General features: G+C 36.6%; 2 protein-coding genes and 1 non-coding gene across 6 annotated transcripts; 1 reads left to right on the forward strand and 2 right to left on the reverse strand.

The window, feature by feature from the left end:
- Window positions 1–6021: 6021 nt before the first annotated feature.
- LOC130982239 (heptahelical transmembrane protein 4-like) lies at window positions 6022–8436 on the reverse strand. 4 transcript variants are annotated; one of them, XM_057906144.1, is made up of 4 exons: window positions 8247–8436; window positions 7886–8153; window positions 7402–7699; window positions 6022–6891 (listed from the first exon to the last, which is right to left on the reverse strand). In XM_057906144.1, exons 2-4 carry the CDS (start codon window positions 8113–8115, stop codon window positions 6238–6240), a joined length of 1182 nt encoding a protein of 393 aa, XP_057762127.1. In that variant the 5' UTR covers window positions 8116–8153; window positions 8247–8436; the 3' UTR covers window positions 6022–6237. The 4 variants fall into 4 exon arrangements, with proteins under 4 accessions (XP_057762127.1, XP_057762126.1, XP_057762129.1 ...); XM_057906143.1 differs by having other exon boundaries at window positions 8243–8423; XM_057906146.1 differs by lacking the exon at window positions 8247–8436 and having other exon boundaries at window positions 7402–7534; window positions 7636–7699; window positions 7886–8044.
- Window positions 8437–20828: 12392 nt separating this feature from the next.
- LOC130980346 (uncharacterized) lies at window positions 20829–21524 on the forward strand. The gene has a single exon (XM_057904038.1). It carries the CDS (start codon window positions 20829–20831, stop codon window positions 21522–21524), a length of 696 nt encoding a protein of 231 aa, XP_057760021.1.
- A 5928-nt stretch (window positions 21525–27452) lies between these two features.
- LOC130983975 (small nucleolar RNA R71) lies at window positions 27453–27556 on the reverse strand. The gene has a single exon (XR_009087939.1). It is a non-coding gene; the product is annotated as a small nucleolar RNA R71 (small nucleolar RNA).
- Between the last annotated feature and the right edge of the window lie 325 nt (window positions 27557–27881).

A 27881-nucleotide genomic window follows, 5' to 3' on the forward strand; every position in this document is an offset into this window, starting at 1 on the left:
TATTACATTTTTTTTTCTATTATAATCTCAAGAATGAAGACTAACTCTTCCTTTAATAGGATATATAAAAGAAAACTAATTTAAAAACATGAATCAAAATATGTCATATCACAAAATTTTAGATTTATTCTTTCTATTCAAATATTTATATCAAAAATTTGATTTTTATTATATATTGGCTGTATCCCTTAATTAATTTTTTTATAATTAAAATTTTTAATTAATTACATTCTTGTATTTTTACTTTTATTTTATGACTGGTTTTTCATTTAAATAGATATATATATAAAGGAGAAAAATAATTCAAATACTCGTGCGATAGTGCACTCGTCATTAAATTTTTTACTCAAGTTTATAATTTAAATATTTATATTTATGATTGATTTATTCAAACTATATTTAGAATATGTTCTTTAATTAATTTTTTTTATAAATAAAATCTCTAATTTATTACATTCTAATTTTTAAATTGTATTAGACAATTGATTCTTTATTTAAATTAGTTATTATGAAAGAATTGATTAAAAAATTTGTATCAAAATATTATATGTCCCAAAGTTTATATATATATATATATATATATTGATTTTTATTGTATATCATTTATGCCTTTAGTTCATATTTTCTTCTAAAAAAAGAGAAATTTGTTACATTTCAATTTCTCAATTATATATTATATATTGTGATTGATTTTTCTTTTAAATACATCTGTAGTAGAGATAACTGATTCAAATATTTGCACTAAAATATATCACATGTTTTTAATTTGGAAAAGTATAGGTGAACAATGAAAATATTAAACAATGTAAACAATAGATATATTGGATGTTCATTTTACTAGTGTACGGATGGTATTTTAATATTAAAATTTAGAGAATTAATTTAAAAGTATAGTGTGTTTTTATTTGATTGGTGGTTGTTCATATTGTTCACCAAACTCATTGTCCCCCTAGCATTCCCCTTTTAATTTTTCTTTTCAAATCTACTTATTAAATTCTTTATATCCAATATCAATATCCCATTATATTTTATTAGTTACTTCCATAATTGGTTTTTTTTATAAATAAAATATGTAATTCATTATATTTTCAATTTATATGGTATGATTGATTTTTTTCTTAATAAAATAATATATTAAATCTTATTATGGACAATTGATTCTTTTCTAATCAATGTTATTATATTTAAATTATATCACATAATTATTCTGTATTTTTTATTTAAATATTAATAAATTTAATTATTTAATACATGATTTTTCTCTAAAAATAACGTCTATATTAGGAAATACTATACTTGTATTGCAACAAGAGATAAACCACATTTAGTACTATTTATGAATTAATTATGACCCACTAATTTCTTTACTTTGAATATTTTATTATCAATTATCTGTAAAGTAACAAAGTATAATATTCTTTTATCTTTTTAGTTTAAGTAATTGATTCTGTCCTTATAATATATGATAAAGTTTATCCCATAAACTGGCACGAGTGATATGCACTAGAGAGAAGGGAATTCTGGAATGATAAACTAAATATGTGAGTAACTATTAGTAGGTAATTTAGTTTGATGGAGCATTGTAGGAAGGTACTCAAGGTAGCTCCAAGCAAGAGGCTATTAGCGCATTGTCGTATACAAAATGAAACTACGAAAGGAGTTGCGCGTTGTTTGGTTCCTGCATTTACTTCCGTTCACGTTAGATTTTGTTAGAGATATAAACATTAATGTTATCTTATTCTATCAACTTAAATTTTTAGGATAAGTAATTTCATGACATAATATCAAAATTTTACGAATAATTTCATAATATATTTGATCGGACTATATCGTTAATTATTCTACTATGGCCACGTTGCATGCGACCCACACTCGTTGGCCCCGCCAAAACTTTAATCCCTCACGTCCCTTTCGAATTTGCAAGCTTTGTCTCGCTATTAAATCTTTACTATTGTACCTAAATTAACACTTTCGTTCTCCTGCGAATTTCTTCAACTTGAAATAAAAAAGATTTCACAGGCTTGCATGAATGAAGAGGTGTAAGATCTAGCAAGAAAGTCAGTATATAGATATGTCATCTGAAAATATTTTCACTCTATATATTTTTATTATATGATTGCCTGTAAAGTAACACAAGGAATAAAGCATTATTAGTCATCGGGGGAAAAAAATGAGAGTAAACAATAATTTTTGGACTCGGTCCTAACTTTTCATAAAGTTGATTCATCTAAACTAGCTTGCCTATGTCCCACTATAGACTTCAGTTTACACTTGTTTTTCCTTTCTAAATTAATATATTCTAGTACAAATTCATTTATTTTATCCTTTCTGGATGGGAATACTTCGTTTTTTAGTCCAGATATCAATATTCAATAGATATTTCACTAGAAATCACCGTATAATTATACACGTGTCTGTCAAATCCAGTAAAGAGAAGTATCGATCAGCAATAAATATTTGCCACACACAGATCCATATTAATTCCAACGTGGAAAAATAATTGGTGTAGGTAAATAAAAGAGGTTTATTTGGTATAAAATACAGATGTAAACATGAATTAATAATTATTAATTTACCACAGAGATTTAATTAAGTGATGGATAAGGTCACTCTATTTCTTCTTCTTTTTTTTTTTAATCTTTAATGTCAATATGTCACTGTGAATTTTGATGCTGTTCATCGTCATTCACACCAAGAAAAGTGCGTCATGGATTGCTTAAATACCAAAGAGGTGAACGTAATGTGAGACGACGAAATCACAAATGTATAATAATATTAATAATGTTACACATGAGATCCCACCAGTGAATGGATGGCCTCAATTATTATGGTTAGATGCCTCCGGCTTTTAAGCGTTAACTTTTTTACAAGGCACCAATCACTTTTATTAAGGCAGTGCCCAAAAAGTGTTAAAAAGTTAAAGGAGCATTTTAATTATTTGGAAAAATCATCACTATGTGAAAATATTCATTATCCGGATCTTTGGATGTATCAAATGGACATAGATGTTACCAACAAATTAAATCCTTACCTAAAGTGAAGTATGCCATGCATTGTGTGTGTTACTAACTACTAAGTAAAATTGCCGATGAGTAAAAAATAGTAATAAGTGTATTATGTATACTACATAATATTTAATTAAAAAAATATGTGTATACTACATAAGGCGGCCTCGGCCTCGACCCCCAACTTTTTTTAATAGTAATAAGTTATTATGTATAATTTAATTTTTTTAAAAATTATTTATTATTTTGTCTAGTATAAATAAAAGTTTAGTCTAATTTAAATATTAATAATTTTTAATATCTACAAAGTAAGTAACAATATTAAAGAAATCTAAAAAAGATATTATTACTAATATTTTTTAATTAAATAAAAATTTTCAAATCTCATAAAGTGAATTTTTTTTCTTTTTGTGGCCGTCTTTTTTTATTCATTTGGTATTAATTTTCTCTGTTTCAACTGCTACAATTAAGAGATATTTTTCAACTATGAATATTTTGAAAAATAACTTAGAAATAAAATAAAAGATGAATTTCTTGCCAATTGTCTTTTAGTTATATTGAAAAGAAAATTACTGAAAAATTTGACACAAATTCTATTATTGGTGAATTTTATAATACGAAGATTCGACCACTTCGTTAATAAAAAGTATACACATATTTTTTTACTTTAAAATATATTCTCTATCGGTATATTTATCTTATATTATATAATTTTTTTACATAATTTTTAATATTATATGTGTTTTTGGCCCCCCATAATATCATTTCTGGATCCGTCCCTGGTAATAACTCAAATGGCATAATCTCTTCATACTCAATTAAGAAGTTGTGAGTTCAAAACTCTTATCTTTGGTTAAAAATAAAAAAAAAAACTACTAAGTAAAATTCACTACCTTAGGCTTCTTTTTTTTTTGTTGGTCGTGCACTACCTTAGGCTTAATTTCATAATACGTCTCATTCTTGCCGCTTACTTTAGTGAGATCCAAAATCAGTGATAGTGACGCTTTTGCCCGCAACAAGAGGGACACTGTTCGTTGCATTTTCATTTTTCCTTTCCCATTCCCTAATTTTGGAACCAAATGAAGCTACGTGGTCTGTTATACGAGGACCATAACTTTGACGTGTAACGTTCTCTAGGTTGACCAAAATGAATAAATGGTTCTTGTCTTGTATGCAATTGCCGCAAAATTACCTTCAATTATGCATCAATTAAAGGACCCCAAAAGGGTTCTCTTTGCACTTTCGACGACCCCATAAACTGATAAAAAGAAGGGACAAACTAATTATGCTTTGTAGAAGAAAATTTATACGGTGAATTAATTATATATTATTATATTATGTTTTTTTAGGAAAAATATATAAAAAAAATCTAGAGATCCAACTATAATATAAACCAACTGAATAAAAAGTTATATTAAGAGAACATCAAAATTAATTTTAAAATAAAGAAAACGTTGATTTCGCTCCTAAAATAAAAATAAAAGAAGCGACACATATTTTAATGCATATATATGTACCCTAATATGGCTGTTTCTTATTTCAATTAGTCTTGTAAAAATATTTTTAAGATGCTATGTTTATTGCTTATACGGAGTTTATTGCCTTATTTTTGTATCTACCTGGTTTTTATGCTCTGAATTTCTCCAAATTTCAGGTGTGTTCGGAACTTTGGATATATCTTCTTTTTTTTTTTAAATGCATGTTTATTACTATTGAACACAATATTTTAACATTACATTAGAATTTAGAACCCGCCTGATGTGGTCAAATTTATTCATCTTTTGTGGGAATTCTAGTGATTTATTTTTTCACATTAATAATTTTAAGTACGTGAAAAAGAAAATAATAGATATAAGTCACATGAGTCATAAAGTGATAAGTAATAAGTAACAATAACATAAGATGGAGGTACAAAACTACAAATACAACGCATTGGACCACGCAATAATGGAGCAGGAGATACCAAGCTAGCAGTGGACCTTGTATCAGTCCATTGGGACCATGAGCACTCCATCCAACCACCATGCCTATTGGTCTACTATGCTTCATAGTGGGCCAATAATGCCCAGCCCAATAGGGATTCATCTTTGAACATGGACCAAGCATAAGACCCAAATATACTTCAGCAAACTAGATATGAAATATGGTGTATGTAACCTAGGATTGGAACCAAGTTGGGTTGGTCTAGTGGTTAGCTCACTAGTCCGTTTAAGCAAGTGTCGGGGGTTCGAATCCCACCTTGTGCATGCAGCAACCCATTGGCCAGCGACAAAGTACCGCGGCGGATTAGTGAGAAGAAAGAAAATTATATTAATACCTTTATCTATATTATATATAAATTATAATTTATTAATGATAAGAGATAAATGTGTAATTTTATTCATATGTGCTACATTTCTTTTTATTTTCATCTCATTTGAAGAAAGAAAATAATTTAGTAGGCTCCACACCATTTTTTTCTTTCCTCCCTATTTTCTCTTCTCATCCAAACAACAAAAAATTTACTTTTTCATCTATTTTCTTTTCTCCCATTTTCTTTTCCTTCAAATTCTTTCAATCTAAACAATATGTTAAGTATCAATTACAAGAGTCCTAACAGGAAAAATACCAGCCATGTCCTCAAATATTGAAACTTTGATAGAAGGATATATATGGTTTAAAGAAATGAAAAAAAAAAATCCTATTTACTTTGGATCTATTTTAATTCTTTCCTTCTGACTTCAGGAGTGATAACTAAACAAAACCCTTTTAAAGAAATCTATGCAAGCATAATTCGTCTAATCTATTTTGTCTTTTGATTGACCATATTTCAATTTTGGTTTGTTAATTTGGTAACATGTAAAGAAATCAAGAAAATCGAGTTTTCCTTTGGTAGAATTAGAGGCTGAAAGTCTATAAAATCTATTAAGAATTTTTTTCACCTTTTGACACTCTTACAGTCTTACTCAGTAGTCAGTATTTACGTTGCATTAAGAGCAAAGGCATATAGCTAGTGCTTTGGTTATTAGACAAAGAATTTGTTTCCAATCATGTACGATACACATGAAATTTTTATTGCTTAATTGCATGAGGATTCTAAATCTATACATATGTCCTGTGTACTAAGTGATGCATACACATCCCAAACTGGAATCACAAATTTAGACCAGCTCGAGATGTAAAATTAGCATACAGCTGCAGATTATACAACAAAATGAGCAATCAATGACTGATCCCTTTATGGTTCACAAAATCAGCAACCCCTAAGGTCACGCCACCTGAGATAAACCAATCCAGCACGATAATGAGTATACGCCCCAGCCACGACGAATATATGAAACAACTGGTGACTGTGTCCAGCAATGTCAAATTTCCCAGGCATCCACCGTTCCGGAATCCTGGTGGCATAGATTAGTGCTCCAATGCCATAGAAAGCACCCATCAGAAGCTCATAACCTGTTGTATGGAATACCTCAGGCTCCCCCCAGAACAAATACAGCTTGTGCAGTATAGGTCCTGCACCAGACAAACCCATCCCAAAGAAGAGGGATGCCCGGATGGTGCGGAATTCTGGACTTTGAAAGACTGGAAGGAGAGAAACCAAGATAGTGGCGATTCCCAATATGGTAATGAATCCCAAGTAAAGGTTGCAGAAGAATGGATAACACATAAACGAGTAATATACTGGGGGATAGAATGAGGTAGATATCAGGGCTGCAATGCCAGCATAGTCGAGCCTGAGCATAATGTAAGATATGCGCTCGGAGTGGCAAGAGAGTAGATGGCAGACACTGCTAGCTAGCAGGCAAAACATTGCCCCTCCTAAAAATGCGAAAAAAGGCCACCTTGTAATTGGTCTAATCATCAGTGGTGCTATGATGTTTGCCAGGTCCTCCTTTACACTATGCTGCACATAATCAGCAAAGAAACATGTTATATTGGCATCCAAAATGTTAGTCAATCATTATTAGCAGCAAAAGCAAAAATTAAAAGCTACAACAAAACCTTTTGATTGAGAATCATACGAAATATTTATTGCAGAAGGAATACTAAGGCTCTTGGCAGGAAGTTATACACAAACTGCCATAGTTTCCATCTATAAAGTCTAACTCCAAGATATTTAATATATTCATTGATTTTCGTTTATCGAAAATTGATCTACAATGTAATCAACATATTACTACAGGTATACATCTCACATCATATCCTATATTTTGATTTCCAGTGCATCAATTAGTGGTCAATCTTCGAGTCGATGTCTTAAAAGAAGATTTTATTTTTATCCGCAAGTAAGGGAACGATGACAATAAGTAAATAACCCACATATAATGATAGAACCAGCTAAAATGTTGTTGTACTCTGAAAAAGAAAATAAAATAAAGGAGAATGAAACAGCAATAAGTTGTAAAGCAATCACCAGAACACAAGAATCGGTATGATTGGCACTGGAAAATCTTTCCGGCAAACAATTATACAGAAGTTCTTTTACATGCCAACTTGAGATTGACGGAAGCATATCCATTGAGGGCAACGTAGTCCTTAACTCGTCCCTGATCTTGTGAAAATCAGGCATGGAAGGGAGGCAAGTGAGAAGCTCTGATTGTAATTTGTGCAGGTCGGGAAAATGCTGCAGTGTATTAAGATCTACAACCTTTGGAACTTTCATGGCAGTGTATATGGTCAATGCCAGAAATATGAAAAACCCAATCAGATGCCTAAATAGAAACAGAGCAGGGCAAATAAGTCAGAGCCAGATGCATGTTTTGTTCAGAAAAGTGAGAATGCAAACCCTAACATAGCCAAAATTACTCACGCTTTATGATATGCTCATCATTCATTCTTTGATCAGAATTATATATATATATATATATATTGAAAGAAGAACATAAGAGGGTGCTTACGTCCAAACATTGAGAGTTTCATTGTGGATGGTGAAGATGCTGAGAAGGACCTGCTTCATAGGCCATTCGGGGCGGTAATGGCGGAGGATGTACTCGTTGTCCCTCAAGTAACCAGGTAGAGCGTGGTACTCCACCAGCTGGGACTTCATCTTCTTCCATAGCCTCCTCCTTTTCCCTGCCCGTGAACAACCACCGCTAACCGACTCAACCGCTTCGTCTTCACCACCCATACCCGTGATCCCCTTGCCCTCACAATTAAAACAATTACCTGTCAATTAAAACAAGCACGCAACCGTTAGTGAAATGAAAGAACGAATTATATAATGAAATCATTAGGACTTAAGAGGGAAGGCAGACCGACGAGATTATTAAGAAGGGGAAGGCGAGGACGAATGAGAAGAATTGAGAAGAAAGGGGGCCGGGGATATTTTGACGTTAACAAAAGAAGATTCTTGGATGAGATGCGGAGATGCCAACTACCCAATTTCCCTTTTGCCTTGGCTTCGCGGGTATTTCAATTGTGGTTTGTTTGTATTGTTGTGGTGCAATCAGCAGTCCCTATGGACGCACGATTTTGGAGGCTACGCTTCTAGCCTCTGCCATCGACATCAAACAACGCCCCTGCCGTGGGGAACTTATATTACTTTTCACGGGTAAAATAATATTTCAAAAGTAATTATTTAAAGTCTCTAATATTTTAAAAGTAGATATTTTAGTTTTAAAATAATTGATATACAAAAGTATTTTTAAGATTTTATTTTGATAGAATTTTTAGTTTATTTTTTGATAGAATAATTTTTCAGATAAGTTTTCAAGAATTTAAAAAATAAACATTTTAGTCTCTCAAAAAATTAATACACAAATCAATTTTTAACATTTTTTTATCAAACATAACAATTTTGCATAAAAAATAAATTATTATTATTAATCATATAATAATATTGTCCCATAATTTTTTGTATTTTTGAATAAAAATAATGATAAATTTATTTATTAAATTCTTATGTATGTATTTATTTATAATATATATATATATATAGTAAAGTATCGTTTTTGTCCCCAACGTTTGGGGTAAATCTTATTTGTATCTTTAACGTTTAAATCGTTCTATTTGTATCCCTAACGTTTATAAAAGTGATTCAATGTTGTCCTGTCGTCAATTACACATCATGAACACTTTAGTTTGAGTTGTAAAAATCTCTTCTTCAAGTTAGAATACAAATGTTTAAGATATAATTGATGATCCACTCCAAAAAATAGCTCATCAAAAGTTGAAACTAATTTCTACAACATTTACATGATTCACTTTTCTAGGGGATATAATTGAATCTAAACACAAATAGTGGGTATAATATTAAAATCGAACACATCTAAGTGAGACCTAATTGAGAATGAATACATCCAAGTGAAAATAATTGAAAAATATAATCTGATTTGTTAGTATAATTGATAATAGGATATCATTGAATCACTTTTATAAAAATATAATCACTTTTATATATATATATATATATATATATATATATATATATATATATTGTTAGTCGAAAATAATTTATTTCGAAAAAAGGAGTTATTCAAGAGCCAGTGAGTATGTATTCTCAGAGGAAAGCTTATATCGAGAAGGTATTTTTGATATTGAGTCGAAATTTGATTATTATGGTTGGTCGGTAAATTGATCGAGGAAATAAATTGAAGACTTCAAAATTCGAAGATTACTTTTTGGACGTTAAATTATAAAGCAAGAGAAGCAGAAACAGTTACACATGTTATCATCAACGTGAGAGTTACATTTTAACTTGATTGGCTGGAGATGGCTATAAATACCTTCTTAGGTTACAGGCGTGCCATGATCTCGGTAGCTCTCGCCCCTCGAGTTCGGACACTTTGTAGTAGCCTTTTCCCAATACCTCTGTAACTCGGTAGGGCCCTTTCCAATTAGCTGCTAGCTTTCCCTCTCCGGGTAGACTTGCTCTGATATCATTTCGGATTAGGATGAGGTCATTGTTGGTGAAACTTCGTTGCACTACCTTTCGATTGTACCTTAAGGTCATGCGATGTTTTAACGCTTCTTCCCTAATCCGAGCTCTTTCTTGGACTTCTGGGAGTAGGTTGAGCTCTTTCCTTTGAAGTTGGGAGTTGTCCCTTCTTCGACTTCTACCAGTATCATTGCCTCCATTCCATAAGCCAATCGGAAAGGTGATTCCTTTGTGGTGGAATGTGGAGTTGTCCGATATGCCCATAGGACTTGTGGGAGCTCCTCAACCCAAGCTCCTTTTGTGTCATGTAGCCTCCATTTTAACCCGGCTAGTAAGACTTTATTGGCAGCTTCTGCTTGTCCATTAGCCTGTAGGTGTTTTACAGATGTGAATTGGTGCTTTATTTTCAAGTCGGCTACCAACTTTCTAAAATCTGCGTCTGTGAATTGAGTGCCATTGTCTGTGGTGATGGAGTAAGGGACCCCAAACCTTGTGACAATGTTCCTATATAAGAATTTCTGACTTCTTTGGCCAGTAGCATTGGCTAGGGGTTCTGTTTCAATCCATTTTGTGAAATAATCAACCCCTACCATGAGGAACTTGATCTGTCCCAATCCTTGGGGGAAGGGCCTGAGGAGGTCGAGTCCCCACTTTGCAAATGGCCAAGGTGATGTTACGCTGATGAGTTCCTCTGGTGGGGTGATGTGGAAGTTGGCATATTTCTGACATGGTGGACATGTCTTGATGAACTCGGTGGCTTCTTTTTGCAAAGTCAGCTAAAAGAATTCGGCTCGAAGTACTTTCTTGGCAAGAGCTTGTGCTCCGAGACGGTTGCCACATGTGCCACTGTGTATCTCTTCCAAGACCTCTTTTGTGTTAGAGGTTGGTACACATTTTAGTAGAGGTGTTGAAATCCCTCTCTTGTATAGGATGTTGTTTATGATAGTGTAATAATGTGCCTCCCGCTTTAACCTCTTTGCTTCCTTCTTATCTATAGGGAGTATCTCTGATTTGAGGTAGCTGATTATGGGAGTCATCCATCCTTGATCCTGACTCGATATGGCTAGGACATTTTCGTCTTCTAAGATTGACGGGTTCTGCAGTATTTCATGGATGAGGCTTTTATTATTGCCCTCTGCCTTGGTGCTGGCTAGATTTGAGAGTGCATCAGCTCGAGCATTCTGTTCCCGAGGTATGTGTCAGATCTCATGTTCCCGGAATTGTCCGAGTTGTTCCCTGATTTTGTCCAGGTACTTTTTCATGGCAGGATCTTTGGCTAGGTAGGTCCCTGCTATTTGCAAGGTGACGACTTGTGAATCGCTGAAGATGACAAGTTTTTGGGCTTCGACCTCTTTAGCCAGCTTTAAACCAGCCAGTAGCGCCTCATACTCAGCCTGATTATTAGAAGCAAGGAACTCAAATTTCAGGGAGAGTTCGATTTGGATTCCTTGATTACTTTCTATTATCACTCCTGCTCCACTCCCGGTTTTATTTGAAGAGCCATCCACATAGAGATTCCAATTTATAGGAATTTTCGGGGTGTCAGTGTACTCTGCAATGAAGTTGGCCAGATACTGTGATTTTATGGATGTCCGAGCTTCATATTGGAGGTCAAATTTGGACAACTCGACTGCCCACTGTAGGATTCTTCCTGCCAAATCTGTTTTATGCAAAATGCCTTTTATGGGCTGGTTAGTCCGAACTTTGATGGTGTGAACCCGGAAATATAGGCGAAGTCGTCGAGAAGTTAATACGAGAGCGTATGCGAACTTCTCTATCTTTTGATAGTTCAGCTCAGACCCTTGTAGTGCTTTGCTGGTGAAGTATATAGATTGTTGTCCACTTTCGTTCTCTTTGACTAGTGTTGAGGCTACTGCTCGACTTCCTACTGCAAGGTATAATATGAGTGCTTCTCCTTCCCGTGGTCGGGTAAGAATGGGTGGTTGTCCCAGGAATCTTTTGAAATCCTGGAGAGCTTGCTCGCACTCTGGTGTCCATTCGAACTTCTTCCCCTTCCTTAGTGTGGCGTAGAAGGGGAGAGATCTTATGGCTGCTCCGGGTAGAAATCTGGACAAGGCTGCCAGTCGCCCGTTGAGCTGTTGCACTTCTTTGACACAGGTCGGGCTTTTTATGTCGAGTATGGACCGACACTTGTCTGGGTTTGTTTTGATTCCCCTTTGTGTGAGCATGAAACCCAAGAATTTGCCAGCTTCTACTGCGAAGGTGCATTTTGCAGGGTTAAGTCGCATGCCATGCTTTCTTATGGTATTGAACACTTGGGCGAGGTCGGTTAGTAATGACTCCTCGCTTTGTGTTTTTACTAACATGTCGTCCACATATACCTCCATGAGTTTCCCGATATGGTATGCGAAGACTTTATTCATTAATCTTTGATAAGTGGCTCCTGCATTTTTAAGTCCGAATGACATAACGACATAGCAATAATTTGCCTTCGGGGTAAGGAATGAGGTTTTTTCTGATCAGGTGGATACATCAGAATTTGATTATATCCTGAATAAGCGTCCATGAATGAGAGGTACTTGTATCCGGAGGAGGCATCCACTAGAGAGTCGATACTTGGGAGTGGATAAGGATCTTTTAGGCAAGCTTTGTTGAGGTCTGTGTGATCAGTGCACATCCACCACTTCCTATTTGATTTTTTTACCAAGACGACGTTGGCTAGCCATAGTGGGTACTTGACTTCTCTTATGAATCCTATCTCTAGTAGAGCTTGTACCTGTTCTTCCACATCTTGGGATCTTTCCGGTCTGAGCTTTCTACGCCTTTGCTGTACTGGCCAAGATCTTGGATATACTGCCAGTTTGTGACACATTAGCTTGGGGTCTATGTCCGACATGTCTGTGGCCTTTCATGCGAAGAGGTCGACATTATCTTTTAAGAATTGTATGAGGGACTCCTTTACATCTCCCTTTAGAATTGTGCCAATAATGGTTGTTTTATCTGGGACATCTCCGATCTGGACTTTTACTATCTCACCTTCTGGTTGTGGACGAAGTTCATCCCGACCTTGAATTCTCCCGAGTTCGATGGTGTGGACTTCTTCTCTTTTACCTGTGAGGTTCAGACTTTCGTTGTAACAGCGGCGCGCCGTCTTCTGGTCTCCTTTTATCGTAGCGATCCCTTCTGTAGTTGGGAACTTCATGCATAGATATGGAGTCGAGACTACTACCCCGAGCTGATTTAGCGTTGTCCGACCTATTAAGGCATTGTAGGCTGAGCTTACGTCGACCACGATGTAGTCGATGTTGAGTGTCCTTGACCGGTTTCCTTTTCCAAAGGTTGTGTGTAGCGAGATGTATCCAAGCGGTTGGATTGGAGTGTATCCTAATTTGAATAAGCTGTTCAGATATGCTCTGAGCTCTCTTTCCTCTAGACCGAGCTTGTCGAAAGCTATTTTAAACAAGATATCAGCCGAGCTTTCTTGGTCCACCAGTGTACGATGGAGGTTAGCGTTGGCCAATAAGATAGTCATGACCATGGGATCATCGTGTCCCGAGATGATGCCAGCCGCGTCTTCTCTAGTGAAAGCAATAGTGGGGAGGTCGGGTGTTTCTTCTCCTCTCTCGATGTGACATACTTCTTTGAGGTGTCTTTTGCGGGATGATTTAGAGATTCCACCTCCCGCAAATCCTCCATGTATCATGTGGACATGTCTCTCCGGAGTGCGAGGTGGTCGTTCAGTTCGTCCGACCTCGTCGTCCCTTCTTCTTTTTCTGGGCTCATCTGTCTTGCCTGCTAAGTACCGATCTAATCTCCCTTCTCTTACCAATTTTTCTATGACATTCTTCAATTTGAAGCACTCGTTGGTGGGATGTCCATAGATTCGATGGTATTCACAATATTCTGTCTGATTTCTGCCTCATTTTTAGCTTTTAATTGGCCGAGGTGGTGGAATCTTCTCAGTGTGGCATACTTCTCGGTAAACTTCCACAAGAGATACCAGAAGAGGGGTGTAATTGTGGTATTTTTTAATATTTTTTCCATGCTGATCTTTTTTCTTAGAATCTTTATCTTTATCTCAGGAAGAGTAAGAAGATCCAAATTTTGAGGTTTCTCTTAGTCGAAAATTTTTCTCCATGTTGATGTACTTTTCTGCTTGTTCTTGCACTTCATTCAGAGATGTGGGATGTTTATTTGGTATAGAATGACTAAAAGGTCCTTTTCGTAGGCCATTGATAAGACCCATAACGGCTGCTTCAGTTGGCAGGCTTTGTATGTCCAGGCATGCTTTATTGAATCTTTCAATGTAGTTGCGAAGACTTTTCCGATCTCCTTACTTGATCCCTAATAGGCTTGGGACATGCTTGATTTTGTCCTTCTGGATGGAGAATCTGGCAAGAAACTTTCTAGCTAAGTCGTCGAAGCTTGTGATGGACCTTGGGGGGCAGATTGTCGAACCATTTAATTGCCGTTTTTGTTAAGGTAGTCGAAAAGGCTTTACACCGAATTGCATCTGAGGCATCGGTGAGATACATTCTGCTTCTGAACTTACTGAGATGATGACTTGGATCTGATGTGCTGTCGTACGAGGTCATATCAGGCGCTTTGAAGTCCTTTGGTACCTTGGCTTTCATAATCTCTTTGGTGAATGGGTCTTGATCTTTGCGGGAGTTATCTTCATGACTGGATCGAATAGTCTTGGTTTTTAGGTCGGCTTCAAGCTTGAAGAGTTTGTCTTCTAACTCTTTATGTCGCCTAGCTTCCCTTCTAAGGTCCTTTTCGGCTTCTCGTTGATGCTCAGCCTCTTTTTTAAGTTGTTTGAGACAATCTTGTTGAACTTGAAGTGCCTCCAGGATTTTTGCATTTGGTGGACTCTTATCTTTGTTTGGTTGAGGAGTATCCTTTGGTGTAGTGTCCGCGTTCTTATGCAGTGTTCTGTTCTCTAGATCAGATTCATGGTCGTTGTCAAGGTTGTCCGCCATGATGGTGGGATGACTTCCAGGTTCTCCTGCAACGGTGCCAATGTTCCGAGAGTTACCTGAAACTAGGGGTGGCAAATGGGCCTAAACCCGCCGGACCGGCCCGCGTAACCCGCCAAAAAAGGCGGGCTGGACTGGAAAATTGGGACCGCCAAATAGTAAAAGCCCGCCTAATCCGCACCGCTTAAACTGCGGGCTTTGGCGGGGCGGGGCGGGCTTCCCCGCTGGGCTTAGAATTTTTTTAGCAAGGGGTATTTTTACAATTTTTTTACCAAAATTCAACTTCCCCCAACCCAACTTACAAGAGAATGAAGATGAAAATTGAGTATTTTGGATTATATTTATTTTGTTTTAGAGACAATATTTATAATTATATTTTGGATTATGTTAATTTTGCTTTGGGAACAATATTTATAATTATGTTTTAGATGAAAACTTGGTTTATAATTATATTTATTAGATATTTATAATTACAAAGACTTTAATGTTTGTGAATATAAAAATTATAATTTGTTTATATTTTTAGAAATTATAATAGTTAAAAGTAAAAAATAGGAAAAAAATTTTTATGCCTTTATATATATTATTTAATAGTTAAAAGTAAAAAAAAGAGGTTATTTGGCAGGCTTAGCCCGCCAGCCCACCAGCCCGACGTTAGGCGGTGTGGGCTAGGATTCTGAGGCCGCCTCACTAGGCGGGGTTGGGTGGGCCAGCCCGCCAAAGGGCGGGCTTTTGGCGGGGCGGGGCGGGCTTCCCCGCTTGCCACCCCTACCTGAAACTATAGGTCGATCTTCGGATGAGATCTTCTGTGCTAGTCAGAGCTGTTGTGTCCGGCTTGATGATGGTGGCTGGAGCCGCCGTGTCCGACTTGTTGGACATAGTGGTGCTGCTGATCCTTCGTCACCGGAGGGTGGGGGTACCTGCAAGGGACTCCGATGCTTACGTTACAAGGGTATTAAGCAGGTTTTTAGTAGAATCAGAGTATGAGTTATACCTGGGTGCTCCAGTGTATTTATAATGGTATGGAGTGATCTTCCTTTGAGATAAGATAGTTATCTTATCTTATATTTGAGTGATCTTATCTTTAAAGGGAACCGCCCTTATCTTTCTAGACTTTGGCTGCCTTTAGATTTAGGTCGTGTTCCTTTGTCTGGGCCTTCTTGGGCCTCTGTAGCGGTTTGGCCGACCTCTTTTATAAAGAGGTCGAGTAATCCTAGTCTAAGCAGGTCGGTCGACTTGTCTTCAATCAGCCCGGATCGTACATCTTGGCGCAGGGTATGAACAGTCGGTAAGTTGATCGATGAAATAAATTGAAGACCTCAAGATTCAAAGATTGCTTTTTGGACATTATATTATAAAGCAAGAGAAACGGGAACAATTACACATGTTATCATCAACGTGGGAGGTTACATTTTAACTTGATTGGCTGGAGATGGCTATAAATAGGAGAAGGCTCGAAGACACAAGAGTTGGAACTGTACTTCAGAAATTTCTCACGTATACTTACATCCCAATGAATTTCTGAGCCTTCTTCGAGTCAAATTTCTATAGAGTTCCTTCCTTTTGTTTTACTTTTCATTTATATTTTTCTACAAACTTTATTTTTCTTGCAAATTTATCTTTCAAGTAACATTTAACATTCTCGTCCAATTTACATTCCCAGTACTTTTATTTTTCAAATTCAAAGTTCTTTGATCTAATCAAAGGCATTTTAGTGCTTTGTTTAAATTCAATGCAAATCATTTCAAATTCAATCGATTTATTTTCAAAGTCTTTATTTATTATTTTTAGATTTCCTTAAGTTTATGTCCGATCAAAAGGTTTTTGATGCACTTTGAAAAACTGGTACTCGCATAAAGGAGTAGGTTTCGCTCCCAGACCATTAGATATCAAACCACCATCAATTTGCTAAAAATCGAAAAAACATATATATATATATATATATATATATATATATATATATATATATATATATAATCAATCAATAATAATAATAATAATGTTCAATAAAATTATTAGAGATTACTCTATAAAAAATTTAAGATTGAAACTATTTGATATTTTTGTATTTAATATAATCAAAAGATGTTCTATTTTAAAAAATATGTTTCTATTAAAAGAAAATGTTTTAATTTGGATTTCAAAGCATCATTATTCACCTTACTTGTTTCTAATAAAATGAGTGTATTAATATGCTAATGTCATTGTTCACATGCACAAAGCTAAGTTAATAATAATAAAAATTGATATATAGTAAAAATAAAATGGACGGAAAACTGTTATGTCTCACAAAAAAAAATGTTGGGAATTGATTTGTGTATTAATTTTTCTTGAGAACTAAAATATCCGCTTTTAAAATACTTGGGATTGATTTGAATAATTACTCTGTCAAAAAATAAACTGGGGACTGATTTATCTGTCGGAATAAAACCATAAGAATTGATCTGTGTATTAATTTTTCTTGGAACTAAAATATCTTCTCTTAAAATTGTGAGAAATTGATTTGAATAATTATTCATATTTTAATCTAAAAGTTTGAGCAAAATTTTAATTTTCTATTAATGTTTTAAATGTTTTATTTTAGTTTTAAAATTTTTTAAATAAATTAAATATTTTTTTATTAAATTTGATAATTAATAAAAATATTATATATATATATTAATTCTTAAATATATTAATTATTTATATTAAATTTAATTATAAAATAGTATTAAATCTATTTAAAATGTTTTGAGAATGGAATAAGATATTTAAAACGTTAGAGATCAAACTAAAATTTGACATCAATATTAGGGCAAAATATTTGAATAAACCAAAGGGAGGCAAATATTACTAATATCACCCAAAACAAAAAATGATACATGGATCACCCAAAGGCCTTATTTATATAAATCGAATTAGAGTAATTTGATTTGCAATTTATACTAGTAAATTGAATTAAGCTAAGTAGAATTACTAGGCCATATGTAAATCGAATTAGACAATTTCGATTTACACCTGAATCAAGTAAATCAAACAGGCTAGTCAGATTTATGCATGGGTGGTTTGATTCTAAGTAAATCGAATTAGACTATTTCGATTTACCTTGTTGGAGATCAAAACACATAATTCAAATTAGTTAAGCAAATTTGCTATTGTTTCAGCAACATATTTAAATGTAGGCAGGGTAATTCAATTTAGAAGGGAGAAAATGTGTATAAATAGTTGTGAAATATAAATTCTCTATCATAGTGACCCTTACAATGGCTAGTGATGAGAGTTTTTTGGTTTTGGTACACTTAGAGGGTCGATCAAGAAAAAACGCGTTCCAGAATTAAGTTAACGGATAAGGATCCGCTTATTATTTTTATTAGAGTTTCGACGAGTTTCTCCGAGTCTAAGGATAATATAATCCGAAATCTGTGTCTACAAGGCGTGAAACGGGTGGAAAAGTTATTCTACAGAATTCTGATCTCGATTTTGCGGGATGATGTAAAGTATGATTCGTTCGTCATAAGCAGTGATGAAGATTTGGAAGTGTTGTTTGATAAACCCCATTTGTAGGGTTTATCTTGTATTGCTTTTAGGGGATTTTATCACCTTTTACCCACATTTATTCAATGAAATAGCATGGTTTTATAACTTCTCCCTTAATTGTGCTTAAGAGTGAAAACATGCTTTTTAGGTCTTAAAATAGCTAAATTTAATTCTCCTTGATTCTATTAGATGCCTTGATATGTTTGCTAAGTGATTTCAGATTTATGAGGCAAGGATTGAACCAAGGGAATGAAGGAAAAGCATGTAGAAATGGAGAACTCATGAAGAAATAAAGGAAACGCAAAAGCTGTCAAGCCGACCTCTTCGCACTTAAATGACCATAACTTGAGCTACAGAGGTCCAAATGATGTGGTTCTAGTTGAGTTGGAAAGCTAACACCCGGGGCTTCGAAACGATATAAGATTTGTCATAGTTGCTACACGTATGGTGACGGGTACACGCATAGTACGCACACGCAAGTTAGTTACCAATCCAACTCATTTCTGATGCTATTTAACCCAAGGAGTGAAGAGGAAAACACAAGTTAGTTACCAATTAGTTTTAGTTTAGTTCTAGAAGTAGTTTCTAGAGAGAGAAGCTCTCACTTCTCTCTAGGATTAGGATTAGGATTAGGATTAGGTTTAGTTCTTAGATCTAGGTTTTAATCTTGGCTTTCTTCTACTTCTATCTCTCAATTCCTTGTAGTCACATTCATCTTTCTTCCATTCTTTTGTTGCAATTTCCTTTATGTTGTTCTTGTGTTTTGTTGTAGATCTACTTTTGTTTCTTCTACTCTTTTTCAATTCAATCAAGGTAATTCATAATAAATGTGTTTCTTTTGATTGTTGTTGTTAATTCCTTTCAATAATTATTGTTAGATTTTGTTCTTGTTGTTGATTTACTATGTTTTCCTTTTGTGCCTTCCAAGTGTTTGATGAAATGCTTGGTTGGATTTTAGAGTAAAGTTTTATGTTCTTGGCTTGGAAAGGTAACTTAGGAACTCTTGAGTTACTAATGTCCAAGTAATTGATGATTGGGATCCATTGACTCTAGTTCTCACTAATTGAATTAGTGGAGAGTTAGGACTTATGGAGTAGGATTGATATAGCTCATTTGACTTTTCTTTACTACTAGTTAGAGGATGATTTAATGAGATTAATCCTTGCCAATTCTCATATTGTGGTTAGTGATTAGGATAGAGATCCTTGACCACCAACCCTTGCCAAGACCTTTTTAGCCATTAGTTTACTTTCTTGCCATTTATCTTTCATGCCTCTTATCAAAACCCCAAAAATAACTCATAACCAATAACAAGACATTTTATTGTAATTCCTAGGGAGAACGACCCGAGGTTTGAATACTTCGGTTATTAATTTTAGGGGTTTGTTACTTGTGACAAACAATCTTTTGTATGAAAGGATTATTGTTGGTTTAGAAACTATACTTGCAACGAGAATTCATTTGTGAATTCTAAACCGTCAAAAAATCCAATCATCATTGTTCCACTGTCGTTAGCAATTTCTAGAGGTGAGGACCCCTGAGCTGTTGGCCAAGCTTGTGGATGTGGTCTTTAGCTCAGGAAGTTCTAACCGGATTCCTCTGCATTCAGCCATGGCCGCTGGGTCGAGTTCGAGGCCTATTGGTGCCTCTTTATCTTTGCCCGTGATTGAGCTTAATGCGTGTTTGGTGGTCTCCCTGTCCTTCGCTGTTGACCTGGATCGTACTCGTGACACAGAACGAGTTGATACTGTGCTGGTAGTTGATGCTGCATTTGCAGTGGTCGGCATTGATGATGTGGTCCTAGATCCCCGACAGGGTGGAGCCCCGGATGGTGTTGAAGATGTATTTCAGGATGAGGATGAGAGAAATACTCTAGATGGTGGGGGAGTAGCAGGCAGTTGAGGGACGCCGCAGTACCCCCCGCTCTTTTCAGCTTTGGACTTGGATGCCATGAGACAGCAGAGGGATCTGGCCGTGCCTGCCGAATTCGGGGACAGAGACACACAGGATACCTGAGGACTAGCTGAGTTTCAAGTAGGTCAGCAGTTTCTGGATAAAGACGAGATCCTATTGAGTGTGAAGACGTACAGCATCCGACGTGGGGTTGAGTATAAAGTGATGCAATCCGATTACCGCAAGTACCATGAAAAGTGTAAGTATTTCGGCAACGGGTGCACATGGTTGATTCGTATTAGTCTTCGACAGCGCAGAGGTATTTAGGAGGTAAAACGGTGCAATGAACCGTATACCTGTCTGGCCACTTCCATATCTAGTGATCACACGAGGCTCGATTACCATGTGATCTCGACATTCATACTCCCTATGATTAGGATCGATGCTGCCATGTCAATCAACGTACTTCAGAATGCAATAGAGTCCCATTTTGGTTTCAGACCGACTTACAAGAGGGTTTGGATGACTAAGCAGAAGGCTGTGACTCAGATTTACGATGACTGGGAGGAGTCGTATAATGAGTTGCCGTGATGGGTTCTAGGGGTGCAAATCACGATGTCGGAAAGTGTTGCAGTGTTGAGGACGAGTCCAGTGCAACTGGGTGGCCAAGTGAGTGAGGAGCAAGCATATTTCCACCAATTTTTTTGGACTTTCCCACCGTGTATCGAGGCATTCAGACCTTGCAAGTCCCTGGTTAGCATAGACGGGACCCACCTGTACGAGAAGTACAGTGGAACACTGCTAGTTGCTATTGCGCAAGACGAGAACTCTAACATCATTCTTGTCGCATTTGCACTTGTGGAGGGTAAGAATGCAGCGTCATTGTTATTCTTCTTATCGCATCTTCGACAGCATGTCACGCCTCAACCAGGCATTCTTGTTATATCAGATAGGCATAACGGAATCAAGGCTGCACTAGAGGCTCCTGATGGAGGTTGGCTTCTGCCTAATGCATATAGGGCATTTTGTATCCGGCATGTTGCAGCGAAATTTGCCCTCAGTTTTAAGGGCAAGGATGCTAGGAGATTTCTAGTCAATGCTGCTTATGCGAAGACCGAGGTAGAGTTCGACTACTGGTTTGACATCCTCCGCTCTGAGGATCCAGCCATGTGTGACTGGGCCAATCGGATTAACTATGCACAGTGGACTCAGCATCGTGATGAAGGACGGAGGTTCGGGTATATGACGACGAACATCTCCGAGTGTGTTAACTCGATCCTAAAGGATGTAAGGAACCTTCCGTGTGTTTAGTGGTGAAGTCCACCTACAGATGATTGGCGAAGCTTTTTGTGTGCAAAGGAAGAGAGGCAGAGATGCAATTGGGAATGGGGCATCGATTTAGTCAGCATCTGATGAAGGATATTGAGGCGAATTTGAAAGCTTCTAGGTGTTTCACGGTTCTACGTCAGGCACTAATGTTTAGTGTTGTTTTCATATAGTGTTATGTTCCATTTAGTGTGACGTTATGGTTTTAGAGTTAGTTTTGGGCTTGTTTAGTATTATTTCCATTTATTGTGATGCTATGTATTTAGATTGTATGGTATTTTCATTTATTGTCTTTATTGTTCTCTCTCTTATAATTTTGTATGTTGGTACAATGTTTAACGCGTTATTGGTTGATGTTATTTGTCGTGTGCTGTGCCTCCTTAAATAACATGATTCCTAAATCTCAATAACATATAAAGCTTCGAACTTATATAACATACAAAATGATAACTAAATTAACACACAACATGAGTACCAGTCATAGATTAAAATAAGAAATAGTGTGAGTACCCTTCTTAAATACCATACAACACAGAGCTCCAAACTTAAATAACATACAAAACAATAACAAAACTAAAATGACATACAACACGGGGTAACCAGACTAAAATAACATACATTAAGGGTACCAATCTAAGTACTAAAATGACATACCTCTGGGGTCTCCAAGGCATAACTTAGGCAACAGGAATCTCCACCCATGCTGATACCACCAATCTAAGTACTCATGAGAAGGATCTGGATCAAGAATAACATCAAATCGTAAGACGTGGTCTACCCTACGATCCCAAATAAATGTGCTAGCTCTGTAACGTAAAGAGAAACCACCGATCACCCCCCCGACCGTCCTTCGACATCAAAACATCGATGTTCAGTGCAGGATGCAACCGATGATAAACTCCTCCAAGCTGAGGTAGAACCCGATCCACCTGATGTCACTCGATCACAGCAAAGTATATCAAGGCCGTCGTGGACCTCCAACACACAGTGTGCCGTGGCTCTAATATCTCCAGATGCACTACCTGCAAGACATCCGGAGAGCTATACGGCATCTAAACGAACTGAAAAGGCAACAACATCCAACATAACGCTTAATGTACAGTAAACTCACAATATACGTCAACAAAAAAACAATTAACCGTTTAGTACTCACATCACGAGGACGAAGTAAATCTATCCGCAGTCTGCAATGCCCAACACGAGGTCCCTTCTCGCTAGACATCGGCTGATAACCTGACCACCCGCCACCCAATAAACGTTGTTAACAACTAACAAAAATATAAATATAATGTGTCAACACAGAAAAAAATTTAATAATCAATTGCATACCTCGAGGCCAACAGCCAGTGAAAGGAATCAAATCCGTCGGGACTAAAATCTGAAAACCTTCAGAAGATCCATGATTGGAGGAGCTGTAGAGGTCCTGCCAACTTAGCCACATTCTTGTTGGCTACACGGCATAGGCACCTGTATAACCAAGACAAAGCGGCAGATCCTCAACTATAACTACCCATGTCCTCTAACCTCTTGAAAACACTTAACACACATATCAAGGCATCTAATGGTAATAAGAGAGGATTAATAATAAGCAAATATAAGTCCAAAGAAACATGTTTTCAATCAAAGCACATAATTAGGAAGGCAAATGTAAAACCATGCAAATAGTATGAATAAGTGGGGTAAAGAGTTGATAAAAACCACTCAATTGAGCACAAGATAAACCATGAAATATGGATTTATCACCTCTCCACGGACGGAAGCCGCTTGATATGCATACGAGTACCAGACTTGTCGCGGAAGAACTGAGTCAATAGTAGCATCATAATGTATGCTTTGACGTACCTCTGGACTGTCTCCTTGTATGCCCCTCTGGAAGGTGACTGAAGGTCTGCTGTATCCAAGTGCACTTCATAGTGAACTTGTCGATGCAGTCAGGTGGAGGCATCACACCCAACAACTCCTGAAACCACGCCTACTGATGAGCGGATAATTTGTATACTTTTTGGCATTGTTTTTAGTGTGTTTTTGATATCTTTTAGTTAGATTTTAGTACATTTTTATTAGTTTTCATTTAAAATTCACTTTTCTGGACTTTACTATGAGTTTGTGTGTTTTTCTGTGATTTCAGGTATTTTCTGGCTGAAATTGAGGGACCTGAGCAAAAATCTGATTCAGAGACCAAAAAGGACTGCAGATGCTGTTGGATTCTGACCTCCCTGCACTCGAAGTGGATTTTCTGGAGCTACAGAAGCCCAATTGGCGCGCTCTCAACGGCGTTGGAAAGTAGACATCCAGGGCTTTCCAGCAATATATAATAGTCCATACTTTGTCCAAGATTTGATGGCCCAAACCCGCGAAGCAATCCGGCCTCAGGAATTCCAGCGTTAAACGCCGGAACAGGAATAAAAGTTGGAGTTAAACGCCCAAACTGGCATGGGAGCTGGCGTTTAACTCCAGAAAAGGTCTCTACACGAATTTCCTTGATTGCTCAGCCCAAGCACACACCAAGTGGGCCCGGAAGTGGATTTTTATGTCATTTACTCATCTATGTACTAGTTTTCTATAAGTAGGACCTTTTACTATTGTATTAAGGAGCTTTTTAGACAGACTTTGGTAGCTATCTTCACTTTTATGCTATCTTAGATCTTTGGGAGGCTGGCCATTCGGCCATGCCTGGACCTTATGCTTATGTATTTTCAACGGTGGAGTTTCTACACACCATAGATTAAGGGTGTGAAGCTCTGCTGTACCTCGAGTATTAATGCAATTACTATTGTTCTTCTATTCAACTCCGCTTGTTCTTTATCTAAGATATCACTCGTTCTTCAACCTATGAACAAGGTGACTGACAACCATTCTTGTTCTACAAGCATTCGAGGCTTTAGTGAATATCTCTTGGATTCCTGATTGCACGATGCATGGTTGATCGCCTGACAACCGAGTGCTCGCCTGACAAACGAGCCAGCCATTCCGTGAGATCAGAGTCTTCGTGGTATAGGCAAGACCTGATGGCGGCATTCAAGAGAATCCGGAAGGTCTAAACCTTGTCTGTGGTATTCTGAGTAGGATTCAATGATTGAATGACTGTGACGTGCTTCAAACCTGTAACCTACTGGGCGTTGGTGACAATGCAAAAGAGTTATTCCGGTAGGGGAGGGAACCAAACCGGTGATTGGCGGCACTGTGACAGAGTGCTTTGCATTAGCTTTCACTGCGCGGACGGGAGGTAGCTGCTGACAACAGTGAGACCCTACACGAGCTTGCCATGGAAAGGAGTAAGAAGGATTGGATGAAGGCTGTAGGAAAGCAGAGAGACGGAAGGGAAGGCATCTTCATACACTTGTCTGAAGCTCTTACACCAATGATATACATAAGTATCACTATCTTTATCTTTTATGTTATTTTCGTTCATCATCATCATATACATTTGAGTTTGCCTGACTAAGATTTACAAGATGACCATAGCTTGCTTCAATACTAACAATCTCCGTGGGATCGACCCTTACTCACGTAAGGTTTATTACTTGGACGACCCAGTGCACTTGCTGGTTAGTTGTGCGAAGTTGTGTAATGCCATGGTATTGAGCGCACCAAGTTTTTGGAGCCATTACCAGGGATTATGAGAGTTGTGAAAAAGTATAGTTCACAATTTCGCCGACCAAGTTTTTGGCGCCGTTGCCGGGGATTGTTCATGTTTTGAGCAAGCTTTTGGTAACATCAGAGCCAAGATCCGGCAACAACATCAAATTTTTGGTGTTATTGCCCGGGATTGTTTAGGCTGGACAACTGACGGTTCATCTTGTTGCTTAGATTAGGTATTTTTTTTTTCGAAATTCTTAAAGGTGAATTCTAGAGTTTCATGATGATTTGTTGAAATCTGGCTGGCTGAGAAGCCATGTCTAATCTGATTGGACCGAGGTTTCAACTTATCACCACAAGAGCTTGTTGATTTCGTATCAATCTTGCTGTTGGAGCAGTGATCTGCTAAGATTTGGCTGACCTTTGGTCATGTCTAGTGTTTTGGACCGAAGCTTTCTTTGAAAGCTTGGCTGGCTGTGAAGCCATGTCTAATTCCTGGACCGGAGTCTTAGACTAGCATTGCACTGATTCCTAGAATTCTCATTAAGAATTTTGATGTTTTCACTTAAATTTTCGAAAATCACAAAAAAAATTACAAAACCATAAAAATCCAAAAATATTTCTTGTTTGAGTCTAGAGTCTCATCTTAAGTTTGGTGTCAAATGCATGTCTTTGTTATATTTTTCGAATCCATGCATATATTTTGTGTTCTAATCTTTGAATTCTATTGACTTGAAGTATTTTTTTTTTTGTGTCTCATATGCATTCTCATATTGTTAGTGTCAGTAGTACACAAACTGCTAAGTTTGGTGTCTTGCATGCATTGTTATTTGATTCTTGTTGCATTTTGATTATTAAAAATCCAAAAATATTTTTAATTTGTGTCTTTTCAAGTCAATGATACAAAGAATTGAAGATTCAGAACATACTGCAGAGGAATTATACAGAAAAAGCTGAGCATTCAAAAATGCCCAGTGAAGAAGGCAGACTGGCGTTTAAACGCCAGCCAGGGCACCTGGTTGGGCGTTTAACGCCCAAAAAGGTAGCATTTTGGGCGTTAAACGCCAGAATGTATACCATTCTGGGCGTTTAACGCCAGGATGGTGCTAGGGGGAAGATTTTGTTTTCAAATCAATTTTTTTTCAAATTTTTCAAAATCAAATCTTTTTCAAATCAAATCTTTTCAATCAAATGTTTTCAAAATCAATTTCTTTCCTTTTTAAAAGATACTTACTAACAATTAATGATTTGATTGAACATCACAAGATTGTTACCTTTTCTGTTGAGAAAGGTTTGAATGTTTCAAATCATATCTTTTCTTGTTAGGCAAGTCATTCATTTTTAAAATCATATCTTTTCAAATTGTTTTTAAAATCATATCTTTTCAAATAGTTTTCAAATCATATCTTCTCAATCACATTTTTTTGACATATCTTCTTAACCACATCTTTTTCAAAATAACTTTCAATCAAATCTTCTTAATTTCTAATTTCAAATTCTTTTTCAAAAATCACTTAATTTCTTTTCCACTTTTATTTTCGAAAATTAATTAATGTTTTTCAAAATAATTTCAAAATTTTTCACTTGATTTTCGAAAATAAACTTCCCTCCTTCTCACATCCTTCTATTTATGGAGTACCACTCCTTCTAAATGCACAATTCGAACCTTATCTAATTAAAGTTCGAATTCATCTTCTCCTTCTTCTTTCTATTTCTCTTTTCCTCTGACACTTAAAGGAATCTCTATACTGTGACATAGAGGATTCCACATTTTCTTGTTCCCTTCTCTTTCATATGAGCAGGAGCAAGGACAAAGGCATTCTTGTTGAAGCTGATCCTGAACCTGAAAGGACTTTGAAGAGAAAGCTAAGAGAAGCCAAAGCACAACTCTCTTTAGAGGACCTGACCGAATTCTTCAAGGAAGAAAACATGGCAGCAGAAAACAACAACAATGCAAACAATGCAAGGAAGGTGCTGGGTGACTTTACTGCACCTACTCCTGATTTTTATGGGAGAAGCATCTCTATCCCTGCCATTGGAGCAAACAACTTTGAGCTTAAGCCTCAATTAGTTTCTCTAATGCAACAGAATTGCAAGTTCCATGGACTTCCAATGGAAGATCCTCATCAGTTTTTAGCTGAATTCTTGCAAATCTGTGACACAGTCAAGACTAATGGGGTTGACCCTGAAGTCTATAGACTGATGCTATTCCCTTTTGCTGTAAGAGACAGAGCTAGAATATGGTTGGATTCTCAACCTAAAGAAAGCCTGGACTCTTGGGAAAAGCTAGTCAATGCCTTCTTGGCAAAGTTCTTTCCACCACAAAGATGGAGTAAGCTTAGAGTGGAAGTCCAAACCTTCAGACAGAAGGATGGAGAATCCCTCTATGAAGCTTGGGAAAGATACAAACAATTAATCAGAAGATGTCCATCTGACATGCTTTCTGAATGGAGCATCATAGGTATTTTCTATGATGGTCTCTCTGAACTATCTAAGATGTCCTTGGATAGCTCTGCAGGAGGATCTCTTCATCTAAAGAAGACGCCTGCAGAAGCTCAAGAACTGATTGAAATGGTTGCAAATAACCAATTCATGTACACTTCTGAAAGAAATCCTGTGAACAATGGGACTAGCCAGAAGAAAGGAGTTCTTGAGATTGATGCTCTGAATGCCATTCTGGCTCAGAATAAAATATTGACTCAACAAGTCAATTTGATTTCTCAAAGTCTGTCTGGAATGCAAAATGCACCAAACAGTACTAAG

This window comes from Arachis stenosperma, chromosome 5, assembly GCF_014773155.1.
Source record: "Arachis stenosperma cultivar V10309 chromosome 5, arast.V10309.gnm1.PFL2, whole genome shotgun sequence".
Taxonomy (NCBI): domain Eukaryota; kingdom Viridiplantae; phylum Streptophyta; class Magnoliopsida; order Fabales; family Fabaceae; genus Arachis; species Arachis stenosperma.